Raw genomic sequence first — 16,932 nt, 5'->3', positions numbered from 1 at the left:
TAGGTTTTCATCGTCTAACGAACCCGTACTGTACGGTACAGAAAACTCAGCTTAATTAAAGATTATAACGCGTAAAATAAATTCGAGCAAGCCACAACGACCGGTGTGTTGCGTACTCACTACCTTTCAGACGTGCTAAATAATACGCTCATGGGAGTAGAGTTGCGACGCGCTAGCAATGTCAAGCTTTACGATGCCTGAGAGCTTGTAAAAATAATCATCATTTCTCCACTATACTTAAATTAAACTTTAAATATATATACACACATATAAACATGTCTATTTACATTTTTTTCATAAAAATGTACGTAAATATAATGTGTGTGATTATTATTAGATTTTTTTCAGTTTAACAAAAATATAAAATACCTTTAGTTTTTGTATACAGATACAGTTTTTGTATCACCTGATCTAATTTTTACCTCATTTCTTTCCATGTAGAAATATTTTTGATCGAAGAAAATATTTACGAAGAAAATGATGGGTATATATCAAACTATTTCAAGCCCGATTTAAACATATCTAGCCACATTAAGCCAGATCTCTGATATGGCCTAATACATCGATATATGTTATAGTATTGAATAAAATACTGTGTATAGTTAGCAGAGCTATGTAAGTTTTTTGTCAAAATAAAAAATTTTATGTGTAGAGAATTATTGTTTTTTTAATGAATATTAACTTCATCAAAATTATAATAATTTATCACATTTATAAAAATTAAATTGCTAGTAAATCATCAGCAATTCAATTATTTTCATCGTTTATTTTAATTATCAAAAAAACCATGAATTTATTATCATGTGAATACAAAATAATATACTTAATACACATATTTGTAAATTACCTTTTATGGATGCTGTTATGTGTTTATGTATTTACAAGTATATATTTATACAAGTATATCGTCCATGTAAACATTATTTAATTAAATGTATGTGTACTCAGCGTATTTCAAAAGCTAACACTCCTTTGAAAAACCTAAATAAATATGTATCAAGGTAAATTAAGCTACATTTTTCGTTGGGAAAATTTAAGCTGAGTTTATTCTTAATATGCCAATTATATAATACTTCTGCTAATATTAATTGTGCGTCGTGTCAATTAACATTCATTATTCAAAAAGTTTTATTTTATCTGACTTTTTTATAATTTAACGTTAAATTTTATTATAACATATATTCCTTCAGTTCCAATTTTTTGTAATTCTGTTGAACATTAACACGGGAAAATGTTATTCTGACAGCTTTAAATATAGGTAGTTCGTGTCCGAGATATTAAATATTAATGAATTCACACGAACAGGCAGTGAAATAAATAACAAGAATTATGCTGTTGAATATTATGACGTTTTGATCGAAATTATACTTTAAAATAGTAATAATTGTAATTTTTTAATTAGTTATTTTTATTAACTTTATCAATTATTTTTTCCATTAATATTGAATTCTGAAATATTATGTTATTTAATTAATCTATAAATTAAAGTTTACATATATATACGATCGGCCATGAAAATATCTTTGTTAATTTAATTAGTCTCCAAAACATCGATCGAATGTATGACCAAAAAAATGTTATATCACTTGTATCTCATAATTAGGAAAATTTTAGCCCGAAATCTTAATAAGTAAATGATACAGTTTTTATTAACTGAAACAATAATAAAAAAGAAAAAAAAGTAATAGAATTTTAATTAGAACTAACTTAAAATAAAGCTTCAAATTAATATCTTTGAATCACTAGAATAGTTAACGTATTTTTTTTTATTCTTAAAAACGTGAAAGTTATTTTAAAGGTAAGGTAAATGTTACCGAAAATGTTATGACCTTATGTAACTATAGAAGAGAGTTAAAGAAAAAAAAAGCTTTGCTCGTGCCTTTGTAAGCCTGAACTATTATTTGACTCTTGTATGTCTCGTTGCAACCGAAGATATAGAGCAAAAAAAAACACAAAGAACTACAGGTACTTAAAACTAACTTAACTATAATAATGAAGAAAAAAAAAATTTTTAAAAATGAGTACAATTTAGGACAAGTTGGCAAGCAACACTAAAAGTAACAGAATAAAATACACACACACATATATATATATATATATATATATATATATATATATATATATATATATATATATATATATATATATATACGTGGAGATTTGAAAGAGAGACTGGACGAAAGTCGTAAGGAGACACGACACAAAGAGGGTCGGAGGGTACGATCGAGGTGACGTTTAAGCCGGGAAAAGTCTTTAAAATAGTAGCACGAAAGGATACTCGGGCAAGGAGGAATCGCCTTGGTTTCCACAACTTAAGCGGTTTTTTACGGAGCTTCCGCGTCGAGCTCGTTTCGTGTGATTACCGCGAGAAAGAAAATGCTGGTTTCTTCCTCTCTAACGGATTGTCGAGGATTTGCTTCTTCTCAGACTGTTTTATGGTCATTCGCACTGGTCCCTTCTCTAATATTCTAAATTACACCCATAATATCCTTAAATTCGATTTTTTGCATATAAATCCGAATCTTTAACAATAGATTTTCCTAAAAAATATATTGTTTCCCTTGTTATTTCCAAAACCCCAAGCTTTAAGTATTTTTTAAGCCCACAGAGTGGATCTAAGTATTTTGTGTTAAAAAAATTCTATTCCACATTTGTTCAACAACATTAAGATTTAAAAGTTTAATTTTTCCTAAAATTCCTAACAATTTTTTGCCTTTAGACAATTGCTAAAAATTCTATGAATACATCTCAACAGACATTATTTTATCTGATTTTAGTTTTTAATAACCAAATCAGTCAACAGAAAGTTATAAGTGCATGAGGAAATGATTCAATGCATTAGAAAGTCCAGCGTACTGAATTATAAAGTATTTAATCAAAGTTACACAATATCCAGTTGCTAGAGGATTAAGTTTTATATGATTTGCATAATTTGAATTCATATTAAATTAATTTAGTTCATGAAAATCATCAATTTCCATTTCACCTCATAAATGCTTGAAGAAAAATTGCAGACTGTCAAATAAAACATGTTTCAAAAATTATTTTATCTTGCTTGAGGGAATGTCAGCGTAAACCGAATTTTCGACACATTCTATCTATTTTTTTTTACACGCTAAAAAAATTGAGTTTAATCGTTTTGTTTTTAGGATGTGATACTTTGAAATGTAATTTTTTTTTTCAAATATTTCCTTTTTATTACGGTTAATAGCGATCTGTTAACATGGTAAAATTATCTCAATTAATGAAGAGTGAAGTGCGAGAATTTTTAATTACATTAAAAAAATTGAAACACTTATCATTAATGTATAAACTGGACGAATAAACTATAAATTCATATAAAAACCACAAATATATATTTGAGAGTAAGTATCATTAAATGTCGGCGTTTTATCGTTGTTACATATTTGAAAACTCAATGCACCATGAAGGTGCTTTCCCGATGGAATTTGATTATGTAAAGAGGGTCGCGAACTTTCTAGTGGTCTAGCTTTAGTGTGGTTGTCGTAACATTGGTCAGAATAACTCAACGCAACGACATGACTTCACTTCTTCAAGTTTTTTATCATTTTTTACTAGCACACCATGATTCGCGTTGACTTGAATAATTTTCAGAATAAATTTCGAATGGATTTTCATAGACGATCACGAATAAAGCGCCTGAAGCTTCCTAGTGAATGGAAACTGCCAACATTACGAATAACAATCACATCTCGTTATATATCCGATGTGGATGTAGGAATAAAAATTCCAGTCACACATATGTACTGTCAGATCAAACAAATTGTATACAATTAAAACCGACTGAACTAACTTTTTTCATGATAGTTTTAACGGCTTTTTGTATTTACATTTACATACACTTTTTCTATTCACTAACACTATTCTCTTCGGCAAAGTCAATTGCTAGCTCTACCAGAAACAAAATTTATGCGATAGAGAATTTTAAATAATTCAGAGTATTGAAAAAAATATTTATCAATAAATATTTCAACATTCAACCATCTGAATCATTTTAATCCTAGATATCCCTATTATATTTTTATTTAAATAAAAAAGTTATATTTTGTTTTAATTGATTGTCTATTCAACAAAAATACATAGTTACATGATACCAAATATTACGTTTTGCATCCAGAAAATACATACAATAGTCATGTGTTTTTGATAATTATTTAAACAGTTATGTTTTATTTTAATTGATTATATGTGAGCATAAAAAAAATAATTTATTATGCTGGTCATTTTACAATCACTATTATTATTATTTGTAAACTCATGTTTGCGGTGATTATATATTAAATTATTTGAAAGATAATTGATGAATGACTGCTGAAAGAGCAGTTAAGGTACAGTTCGTGCTAGGGAGTTTTTAGCTAGTATAGGGAGTACTATGCATACCGATAGTTGATAATAATCGTTTCTCGAATAAATGAAGCCGATTAATTTCAGGCAGCGGCACGCGTAATCGACGCGTTGAAATTATGAGTTGGTGTTCTTGTCATAATTTATTATATTGCTGGTGTGTGGCCAATAAATGTCTCGGTAAAGTTTCATTGACTGGTTTGTTGGTTTTATTGGCAAATAGCCAACAAATATAACCGATAACGACGTGTGTTTGTTCCTCTAAGCTATTTCTCTTCTATTTATTTATTTATTTACTAGTCACAAGTCATAACTCATCATATATTGTGATTCCGAAAGTAAAAGATTCGTTGCATCTAAAACACATGACTTAAACTTTCTTTTAACTTTTTACTTTAAATCGTTCAAAGCACAAATATCAATAGGAAAATCTGATTGTTAAGCACAAAAGAATAATGTAGATGATAAAATGAATGATAAATTCAAATATACATGCTTGTTATTTTTTTGTTTTAATGTGTCCGATAGAAGCTATGTAATCTCTATAAATAATCGAAATATTCAGTATTATTTTGTGTAATTCTACATGGCTTTCTTGTTATTATTATAGATTTGTTTAGTTGAGATTGAACTTATATTTTCTTGTTTATACATGCACTTAAGCCAGTCTGTCATGAAGACTCCAAGCTATAGCTGAATTGATTTTTGTATTTATAACTAACGTAAAAGTGCATAGAAAGTAAATTTATTAAATTCACAGGAAAAAGGAAGTAGTGAATTGAAATCATTCAGAATATATATTAGATTCATGTTGACACCTTTAGCAAACCGAACCATCTACCGAACATCACAATAACTATTCAAAGGAGGTCTATGATCAGTCGTTGACAGCTGTTGAAGGAGACAGTCATGTTATGTGAATTATAAGATCTTATTCTGTTCTTTTTTTGAGTAACTAAAAAAAAAAAAAAAAAAAAAAAAAAGACAATTTTAATTAGCAGCAAAATTTGTCGCACTTCCCTCGTAAAAAAAATCGTTAAAATAGATTTTAATGCCAACATTTTTGAGTACGCTCTTTTGAAATTGAACTTGAAATTGTTGAAAAATTATTTTACGACAATTTTAAGACGCTCCGTTCTAATGTTTACGGGGCTCTGTCGCTGTGAGCTCATCTTAAAATAATCTGAAAAAACAACGAAAAAAAAAAAAAAAATGATATTTTTAAATAAACTGTAATATCATTAGAGAGGTCGTGTAGAGAGCTACAAATATACTTACAAATTCCCATAATAGCTAAACCCTTTAACCTGGAATCAATATCCCAGGTAACTGTTAGTCAACAACCATTTGAATTGCATTCGTACCTACAAATATAGTTATCCGAGCATGTATCTATACACGTGATGATGAAAAGCTCAGGGGACAATATACTAACGAGAACTACGCTATCAACGAGTCCCGTGAGGCATCGTTACCCAAAATTTCTACACACTTGCTGAGTTGCATATTTAGACTGAATATTTCAAACAAAAAATATGATAAAAAAATGCAGTCATCAATAAATTAAAAATTATATTTTTTCTATCAATAACATTTCAATAAAATGAAAAAAAAAAAAAAAAAAAAACTTTATTCACGAAAATTTTATCCATTTTATTGTATTATTTATTTGCCAATAATATTTGATATTTCAATAGCATAAACTTATTTACTTTAATTAAAATTTTATATGGAAAATAATGTAATACTCAAACAGAAACTAATTCAATTTTCACGGCAATAAAATATTAAAATGAAAAAAAAAAAAAACGGTATATTTTATGAAAAGTACTTTTTTATGATGATTAAATTGTTATTGATCAACTGAGAGCTGTCTATCTATAGTTACTTAAGTAATTACTTTGTCGCGTCAATTTCTCAAAATTAATGACTAGATAAAAAAAAAATATAAAAATTTTTTTATTTCATCTGGTGATCACTGATAAAAAAAGAAGCAATAATAAATTTAGATACAGTTATTTTTTATCCGGAATGCTCCGTAGTAACAATTTCCGCTGGTAATATTTTTTTTTCTATTTAACTTTATTTTTATTTTACTTTTTTTCCGAAGGATATAAAAACGAACGAAATAATCGTCCAGGAGGTTCAAGCCCGGATAAAGGAAATAGAAGCGAAGTGGTTGAAATGGATTTTGTCAGGACAAAGCGTTTAACGTAAACTATCAAAGTGTCGAACGTCCTTTAGCTTACTCATACTATTTATATCTATATATACCTCGTAGGATACTTGTCTATTTTGTCATCAGACACGATAATCAAAGTCCATTCCGTGACAAAAGTACGGTCAGATCATTTCTTTAAATTCAAGAATCGTCAATCCTGATCACCGAATGTTGATTGTTTCTCGTTTCATCACTCGTTTTATTATATTTTTCATGTTACACATAAGTTTTAGATATTATTGATTTACAGCCTCTCAAGTTTTAAAAAATTCATCATTTAAAAATAAAACATATTACTAAAATATGTAAAAGAATAGTTCAATTTATTTTTTATGAATTACTAGAATCTAATTTACGCGCCTGACTATAGACTTTGCATATATTTTCATGCTTATGATATATTTGACCAATCACATTACGAATAAATTGGCTTCACATATATTTTATCTCAATTTTATGTTGGGATAGATTTATTTAAAAAAATTATTCAATTAATGTATTCTTTTTAAAGTTATGGTGTTTTCCAAGGGTGTCAATCATCTCTACATAGAATCTTTTTACATTTTTTAAAATACTGCAGAGAAAAAAATCTCTGTTTTAAAAAACTCACATTATAAATGTCTACAATAAAAAAGAGCTTATTTGAAAAACCTAATATTGGTAAATCTTTTCAGAAACTAAAATATGAAATTCTCTGTAGGTCTAATCTCGTAGATGAACCATCTTTCAGAAATAAAAGCTCTACATTTTACGAAATTCATGTGTGTTCTTTTATTGAAATAACCAGAAATTTTAAATTATTACAGTTTCTAAGTAATTCTGATCGACTTAAGTTGTTAGCAATCTTTAGTTAATGGATATTTATTAATCGAGTGTTTTGTACAAAACACTGTAATATATTCAATAGACAATGAAGAACCTTTCACTGCAATGCCATTGATTCAATTTTACATGAATTACTTTACTTTACTATTGAAATATCTTCTTATGATTCTGAAAGTAAATTTATATCCAACCTTTCAATCTTCAGTCAAGATATGATTGATGAAATAGTCAATTGAAGTTGTAATATATTTATGATTCTGACTATCTTTATATGCCTCAATTAGTATTTTTATAATCAGTTGATTTTACTTGTTTATTCACATTTAATTTTCAATGAAAATTATTTTCGTGCATTTTCATATCCAGATACGTAAATTTTTAGAATTAGCTTAAAAAATAATATTAAACTCATTCATTTTTAATATGCTAGAAAAATATCTGTTCTAAATAAAGAATATTATAAGAAATGATCGTTCATAAAGCAAGTATTAGATCAATGTCAGTTAAGGGCAAGCACTATTCATTGTCTTGCAATAATTACCCGAGTAACATTACCAACACTAATATAGTGATGTATAGATCTTTTATCCTCAGGATTCATTCGATTAATGTCTGTTTTCATCGTTGGTTCCGTTTATCCTCTAGTTTAGCTAGAACTCGTTAACTGATTGAAATTGATTGACGTTCAGTCTGAATACTGGGCAAGTTTAGAGGGGCCCATAATTTGTAATTACTGGCAGTAAACCCAGATCCGTAGAGAAACTCAGCTGCGTACAGCGGCTATTTGGTGTCTATTGATGGACTTCTGCTTTGAAATGCCATCACTATTATGACTACCTCGCTTTTGTAGGCATGTCTTTTCAATACGATATTATTTTCCAGTAGTTATGCATAAAGTGCATAAAGTTCACGCATATGAAAAAAACAATAAGGTTAATAATAAAGAGCATCAAATTTTAATGCTCGAACATTGAATCAAAAAAAAAAAAAAATAAACTAAGCAGTGAAAACAAAATAAAAGTACCCATAAATCAGTTTATTCTGTTTTTTAATGAGCATACTCGCAAAAAGTTCTCATTCCAGTTATTTGAAAAATTTTATAATGACTCGCACAGAAAATTTTTTTATAGAATCTAAAGGAAAAATTTTTTGATATGGTATGTTCTAGTCATTTACGCCCATATCAGGCTATAAGTGAGAATGAAAAAATATGACAGTTTTTCATTTTTATGCTTTACAATGTATGCAAAATAATTAAAATGTTGTATTGAATAGAACTTCATTGTGCATTTGATCAAACTACAATCGAATGTCAGATAAGTTTCTTTAAAGTGATAAAAAATCATTTTTGTTTTAGACTTTAACTCTCTTGTAAGGAGAAAAGTCAGCGTTCATGCGCACACGATCGGAAATTTTTAACACTAACTTTGATCAATAAATGTGTATGGATATTAGAGTGTGACAAAATTAAATTTCCATGGAGGGCCTTTTATAATTGGAATTTCGAGTTCTACTTCTAACAGGAGCTTTGTTTGGAAATTTCCAACACAGCCCAAACACAGCTACTGTTAAAAGCATATTTGGACATATCAAATTTTCTGATATAGTCATTTATAAGCATATCTGTGTTTTCCTCCTTTCTAACAAAATGCTAACAATTAATTTTACAGTCAATACTTCATAGGTATGTAACTCATGTGTTTAATAATTTTTTAGCAAACATATTTAAGGATAAACAATTTTTTTTACTGCTCGACGAAACAGATATATTGTACAAAATTAGTACATAGAATTAATGCCGTGTTGGTAACGTTCATGTCAAACTACTAAAAACAACTTACATCCACATTCTACTTTAGAAAATTTTATATACATAGATAAATAGATATTCTTGATCCACTTGAATTATGAGAAAGCACGTATCCGCCTTAATGTTTTTCCTTTTACTGCCACTAGATAATGTTGAGCTTATCTAAAGATACTACTCAACATCGAATTCTTGAAATCTTATCAATTTTTTGGATACTCAGGAACCTTTTCAAGTAACATTATTAGATTTCGATATTTGTACCAATATACCTCGGTTATATTATTTTTATATTTATTGAAATAATAATTCTAGGGTAACCAGAACATTTTATTTTTTTACTACAGGAAAAATTTTTTCAAAAACTTATGAAACCTTGATCAAAAAATATCATTTGAAACTATCTACGTTCATTATTTTCTACTAATTGCGATGGATGGATTGTATTTTTTTTACATATTTAAAAAATTGAGAATACTTTGACTTTTTTTTCTGAGTACGTCGAATGTAATAAACTTAGAAAAATACGATATATTTATAGATTGATGAAATCTATAACTAAAGTTTCAGGTATTTACAACTTATAAATAATAATTTGGGAAAAAACAATGACATTCGGGTTTTTCTTCGTCGAATTTTCTTTGTATTGTTAACTGAAACTTAAGGTAGACCCTACAAAAATAGCCTCATAGCCGGATTGCCATTTTTCCATTTGCATATAAATAAGGGAAGCTCGCGTGTTTTCATCGAGGGAAAAAACGGTAACCACGCAACTGTTGTATAGAGCCAGGAGGTATACTTCGATTTTTATGGCCATCATATAAACACGTGTGACTTATTAAAGACGCTTCGAAGCCACGTAATTTTTGATTTTTCAATATCACGCTCTTTTCATCTCGAAACAGAATAATCAAGTATGCTTTGTTTCAACGACAAGAAAGATAACTGTTATTTATTATATGACGATAAATATTGATGCCATGAAAATTTTCCCTCTAGTAAAAATATGTTGCTTTATGAGAAGCTGTTAAGGTTGTCCTATAATTTTTAGTCACTAACATTTTTTCCTTTATAACTTGAACGTGTAATTTTTGTGTTAAACTGCCTACTTTTTTATTAAAAGCTATAATTTATAAACTTTCTATATGAATTAATTAAGAATACGCTTGTTAAATTTATTTATAAATCGCGTATGACTTAATATTAATATGAAAATAAAAGTCTTTAAGCTAGATCCATAAATTTAAAGATAAATTAGTGCTCTCAATGTTTATAATGCGAAAGTAGCAACATTACAGCGATTGAAATATTGTTAGAAAGTTAAAAAAACTAATTTTATTTTAGAGTTTAACTCCTCAAACATAATTCTCTTGTAAAGAGACAATTCAGCGATTATGCGCCCTTCATTGGAGATTTTTAATACTCTGTGATTGAATAATTATACATAGGTATTCATGATCATATTAAAAATATTATTGGAAATTTTAGGACAGAAAAAAAATTATATATTGACGTATCCAACGATTTCAAGACTTCATTATAACATTTTTTCATGGGTCTTTTCAATTTTTTAATTTTTCGATGCATGTGCTACAATTGAATTAATTTTTTATTTATATCTTACAAAAATTTGACTAATTTGAAGATCTTCCTCTCAGAAGATTTTTATATTTTTACAGTAGAAAACCACTTGTAGGATTTTGAAAATTCATTCAGATTGTAAAGAATATTTTTATTTAGTATTGATTGTATTGATAAGAGAAGAAGACAAATAATAATAAAAAGCTAAATTAAGAGTATAATTAACATTCTTAGTGACACTTATCAAGTACGACTGAGATAAATTCTGGGATAAATAAAGTGAAAGGAAGCAATCGGTCAGCATATCTTGCCAAAAATAACAAAAGTTACACACATTGTTAAAGGGCAATATAATATAGTCTCTTTTTGTCTGAAGTGCGTGATATACACTAAGTCCGTTGAGTTAAGCAAGTAGCGTGCCTAACAACACTAACCCTAAATATTAACGCAATTCTATGCAAAGAAATATATTGTATTATTATATGACCGCAGTGACCCGGATAAATTGTGGTTACTGTTAAATTCAACACCGATTCTAATATTTATTCACCGGTATGGATTTGTAGTTGAGGATTAACCTGATTACTGGAGGATTAACCTGATTTACATCTTAGGATCGACAAACTTGTGCCATAAAATACAGTATTCAATTCATATTTCTTGACTTACTCTATTATAGATCTCCAGAAACTTACTTTGATCAATTTGTCCCATAAATTAGAAAAAATTATTGTATAGTTTCTATAAATATTTTGTTATCGAGGTCAGCGAGCGTAATAACATTTTTGAATTGACCTAAAAATTTTTCAGTAATAACTTCTTTTTATATATGTTTATTGTTCTTACGCAATAAGCTGTTTTGTGTGTGGGATAATATGGGTCATAGTCATAGTAAACTGAATACTGTTTACTCATTGAAATGGAAAAAATGAAATCTGTAATTATAATCACTACGTAATTACTAGACACGGTGGTCGGTCTGAAATCGTATAAATTTAGTAAGCCTTGATATTTTTAGACCGGCAATTAAATATTTGAACATCACACATCCCTAACAATGTCCAATACGTGTACATATGCAAATAAACTAAAATAGCTGCTTCATAGGTATAGAAGCTGTTTAAATATTGCAAATGAAGAGCAAGCGTCAATAATTTCTAATTCATCAGTATTTGAATATATGACGATGTAATTTTACTATTTTTCTCTTACCAAATTGGAATTTCTAATTTTAACTTTCGGCTATATTCAGACTTAAAATTAAGTTTTCAAACTATATTATAAATTTTAATTACTAAAACAAGTCGTACTAAATGGTAATACAATTTTTTTCTTTTTTATTGACTTAAAAATGTTCAGTTTGCTACCGATAAATTACCCCTTTAAAAAAAAATCACAAAATGTTTTAAATTAACAAGAACGTTTAATCCAATATTTTTGAAATTTAACATTTAGCGAAGTAAATGTAAATACTATGTGATTATTACCCTCTGTGTGAAGACTGATAAATACTATGATAAAATTTAATTAATGTTGATCAATTATTCAGTGCATTTGTAGATATCAATGAATCAATAATATCGATTTTTAAACTAACGCCATTATCTTGTAAATTACCAGTTATTATTATAATTATTGCTCATAATTTTTTTGTATTATTCCATTATGAAGACTGCACTCGCTGTTAAGTAATTTGATGTGAATAAATATACTTAAGCTGATAAATACAGAAAAGATTTTTTCATTTTTATGTACAGCCTGATATAGCTATATATAAAAATTTTTTCACGGGTTGAAAATATTTATTCATATTGTATTTTTAATTAATTGTTAAATTTTCGAATTTATTGTCAATTTGTTATAGCAAAATAAGTTATGAAGTTATAATGAGAAAATAAAATGGTGTCATTAATTTTACAGAGTGGATGTTCGAAACAAAGCGTTGAGTGACGCTCTACATACTTCTGATACAAGTGTCTTTGGCCCACGGGCATACTTTAGAACAACTATTTCACATCCGGCTGTACTTGTGCTGGATGACATTAAAAGACACGATGCAGCGATATACAGATGCAGAGTGGACTTCCGCCAAGGACAAACGAGAAGCGTCCACTACAATTTGTCCGTTGTTGGTAAGTTTCAATTAAAATTCTCATTTAAAATATAATACACGGGAAATAACACTGAATAGAAAAAAAAAATTCATTTTTGAGATGACATAGAAATAGAAAATTTACTTGAACCAAGAAAATGCCTAAATATTTTCTTAAGTCAAGAAAATTAGTTCTCTAATAATGAATTTTTCATTTCTGTGTATCTACGAATGCTGTGAAAAGTTGAAAAAACTGCAGAATTCCTTGTTGTTAAATTTTCGCAATGTATGATGGACTTGTTTTAAGAATTAATGTAGCATAAAAAAATAAAAAAAAAATCTTCCTGAAGATTGAAGAAAACCTTAAAATACCATCATGCAGTTTTTAGTTTTGATGATCATAGTTCTAAAAAATTCTGCATAAATACCAAAAAATTCCATCAAAAAGTCAAGATTTTTAATTTAAAAAATAACTTTTAGATTTTTATAGTGCTCTTACCCACTTCTTATGATTAAAAAGCTTCCGCAAAACGCCTGTTGATAGTTCTTGTCAGTCTCACGAGTAGAACGTTCTTCATACGAGATCTCGAAGGCATCTTTTTACAATAAATTTGTCTTACATAGAGAGTCTTGTTATGTATAGAATATTTTCTTAGTATATGACTAAATATGTTGATATGCATACTTCAAAAAATTTTTATATAAAACAATCTATATAAAGCTGCAGTTTATAATTTAATCTTTCCTACCCACTATTATATTAATCAACGTAATGATGAAATTTAATTTTTACATTGTAGACTGATGAGTTACATATCAATCTTACCTATTTTTTCGATTTAAAAATTATGTAGTAATAATATTAAACTCGTTATTAATGTATAGCAATAAATGCTTTACAGACAGGTTAAAATGTTCCATTTTCAGCTCTCAGTGATTAATATATCCTAATGTCATCCAGCTACAGTACATTGAATATAGTACATTAAATATTAAATATAGTGTATACTCTGTATAAAGTTAAGTTTAAGTATAATTATAATTATTATCTTTGTTATACTGAAGAATAATAATAAACTTTGTATTATTAAGAACGTTAGCTGTCATGCGCCACTCAGAAGAACATTTGTACCTTTTTGTATTTTTGCTATTGGCCATTACACTGTTAAGATGTATATAAAGAAAATAAAATAAAATAAAATATGCTATAACATAATTTATTAAGCGTTATAGGAATTTCTTGTATTTATTAAAATTCAAGAAATTTTTATTCTGTCAAATAGAGACAATTTAAATCTGAGTCAGACACTATTTAATTTTCATTTTTTGGGTTAAATTAGCAGTTATCATTTGAAAAATAATATATTAATTGAATATTCTATGAAGAATATTAACTTTCAAATTGATTGACATTCAATATTCAGATAAATTTACGTACGTTCAAAACATACAACTCATCACGTCATATCCATGCAATTTCAACTGATTCCATAGAACAAATACGAAAAAATTTCCTTGATTTGAATACTTTATAAATATTACCACAAAAGTTTAGTTGTTATTATTTTTTATCTTCATCAGCTACAAGAATTTTAATTTCTTTATTGGCAGCAGAGATAATTGATGTACTATCGATATATTATTTCATATTCCATACTGCTAACATTAAAATAGAGAAAAATAAATCGAGAAATTGCATTTCAACAATAGATTTTTCTATTAGTATTGTAGTGACTATTCCCTACTCGACTCCATTTGTTGAACTCATAATCATCATCGATGAAGCTTTCATATTTATGGATTCAATTTTCATTTAACAACAACAATCATATCATTACCAAAAACTATAACGATATAATGCAGTTTGTAGTCAAATTATTATTAAAATTCAGATTAAATAAATAATAATAATGTAAAATTCTTTATAAGACACAAACTCTGCCTAAAAATTGACAATTGAATTTATTAATAAAACATAAATTTTTAAATTCGGATTTTATTAAATCTTTGGTATCATTTTTCCTGACATTTAAATTTCAAACCTTAGACTATTTTTTTTGAGATATAAAAAGTAACTAATTTTTCCAAATCCAAAGTAACATAAAAATTTAATCACCGAATGGTTCCTTTGACGTATGTATTTAAACAGTATGGAGTAAATCCATTGGCATTTATTTGTTATCTCGATACAACAGCTATTCTTTTGAAAAATTCTCCTATTTTTGTTTCAAAAAAAGAAAAATAATGATAATGCAGACAAAGGTCAAACAAAACTGTGGTATTTGAGAAAAACTGAAGAAAAATTGTCCAGAAAGTAAGTTGGTAGACAACAGCGGTATTTTTATCACAGAAGATTGGTTCCTGAAACTCTTCAGATTACGTTTTAGACATTCCTTCATCTCTTCATCCTATATCGCTCCATTCTTACGGAAACTCGACTCAGTAGTTTGCAACCATTTGCCAACATCTCTATAGTTTTTTTCTGTTGCTATTTCATTCTTGTAAATCCCACACATTAAAAGTAGCACTAATAAAATTGGGTCTTCTTGTACAATCAATTGATTGCAGTAAAGAATTTTGTTGGAGAGTAGAAAAATTAATTATGCGTTACAAGGAATTTTTACAAATTTCTTTTACATTGAATTCATTTATATTTTATTTAATTTCGTGTAATAAATAATTTTTGATAAGTCAAAATATTTATTTTAAAAAATCAGCCTGGTATCTAAGTTCTTTAAAAATAATTTCTCATGAAATAGCATTAATTTCAAATAGTTTCATACGGCCTGACATGGTCTGATATATTTATATATAATTCTTAATATGTCTTAAAATACTCATACAATACCAGATATAAAAATTGGCCATATCAGAAAAATTTTTCACAGGTTGATACGATCCGAAAACAAAAGCAACAAAGAAACTTTGGTATCCAACCACTATTCGATTTTTGAAATAAAAAAATGATATTTATACGACCAAAAAAGTAGCGAGTAAAATGCAGGAATATAATTTAAAAATAAAGGATTGCCTGGAGATGTAAAATGACATACATTGTAAAATTAAAAAAATGCCTAGTGAAGTAAAAATAAAAATGAATAGAAGGAAAATGATCGCAGGAAAAGCAAAGAAAAAATGAAAAGATTGGGAAAACACTCGGATGAATCGTATGAATTTATGGCGGCATAAATCGAAAAATGCTTCGCTTCCGAGGGTCCGATAATTTTGGGGTTGACCCATTCCTTGTTGCTTTAACTTTTCGCTTTTGCAAAAGCACACTCAGTATTTTACATCGACGTTTATATGTATGTGTATATGTTGTAGTAAATTTGCCGCTTCGAGGCATCCTATAAATCGACAAAAATCGTTATGAACTAAAAGGGAAAGCGGATTTAGACTATAACGCTTGTACTTGATAATACCTCGTTCTGTTAATATATAACGTTGGCATTTTAAATTTAAAAACAAAATATCCAAATATGCAACAGCTAAACTACTATAACGATTTTTGAACATCTGATAAGCTTCATTTATTTTTAATAAATGATTTATTTACCATTGATAAATTATTTATTAACTACAATTCATTAACGGCTAAATAATAAATGTACTTTTTTTAAAAAAAGTACATTTACAAGAAGTTAAAAAATAATTAGTTATATCTAATGAATGATCTAATTGTTTCCAAATAGACGAATTCAGTGATGAATAATTTTTTCTATAGTGTATAAATGGCTTGATTTTATTTTGAACTTATCGATCTAAAAAATTAACTCTCATTAAACCTTAGTCTGAATGAAATATTTTAAATAGAGAAAGTAATTATAGATACAATTGCAACGAGTATAGACTAATTAACTTCATAACATTTTAGTGAATTATCTAAAATTAATCAGCGTCATTACATTATTGCAATTACCGCACTCTAGACATCTTAATAATTGATTTTTAGATCGAAATGATTTATTTGAATAGTTATTTTTATATAAATGACGTGAATAATGAAGAAAAATGTATACTTTTCTGACATTAATTAAATCT

General features: G+C 27.5%; 1 protein-coding gene across 1 annotated transcript in view; it reads left to right on the top strand.

Moving 5' to 3' along the window:
* The window catches only part of LOC141531026 (cell adhesion molecule CEACAM5), a 252,517-nt gene that overhangs the window by 180,757 nt on the left and 54,828 nt on the right, over positions 1-16,932 (top strand). Inside the window, exon 3 of the mRNA XM_074248495.1 lies at positions 12,720-12,931. Within this exon, the coding sequence (XP_074104596.1) occupies positions 12,720-12,931 (212 nt within the window). The remainder of the gene's footprint in view (positions 1-12,719; positions 12,932-16,932) is intronic.

This window comes from Cotesia typhae, unplaced genomic scaffold (genome assembly GCF_013202065.1).
Source record: "Cotesia typhae breed Kobodo isofemale line unplaced genomic scaffold, CoteBio_Ctyphae contig_5, whole genome shotgun sequence".
Lineage (NCBI taxonomy): Eukaryota > Metazoa > Arthropoda > Insecta > Hymenoptera > Braconidae > Cotesia > Cotesia typhae.
Note: the sequence above shows the minus strand (reverse complement) of the source record. Positions and strands in the feature narration are given on the sequence as shown.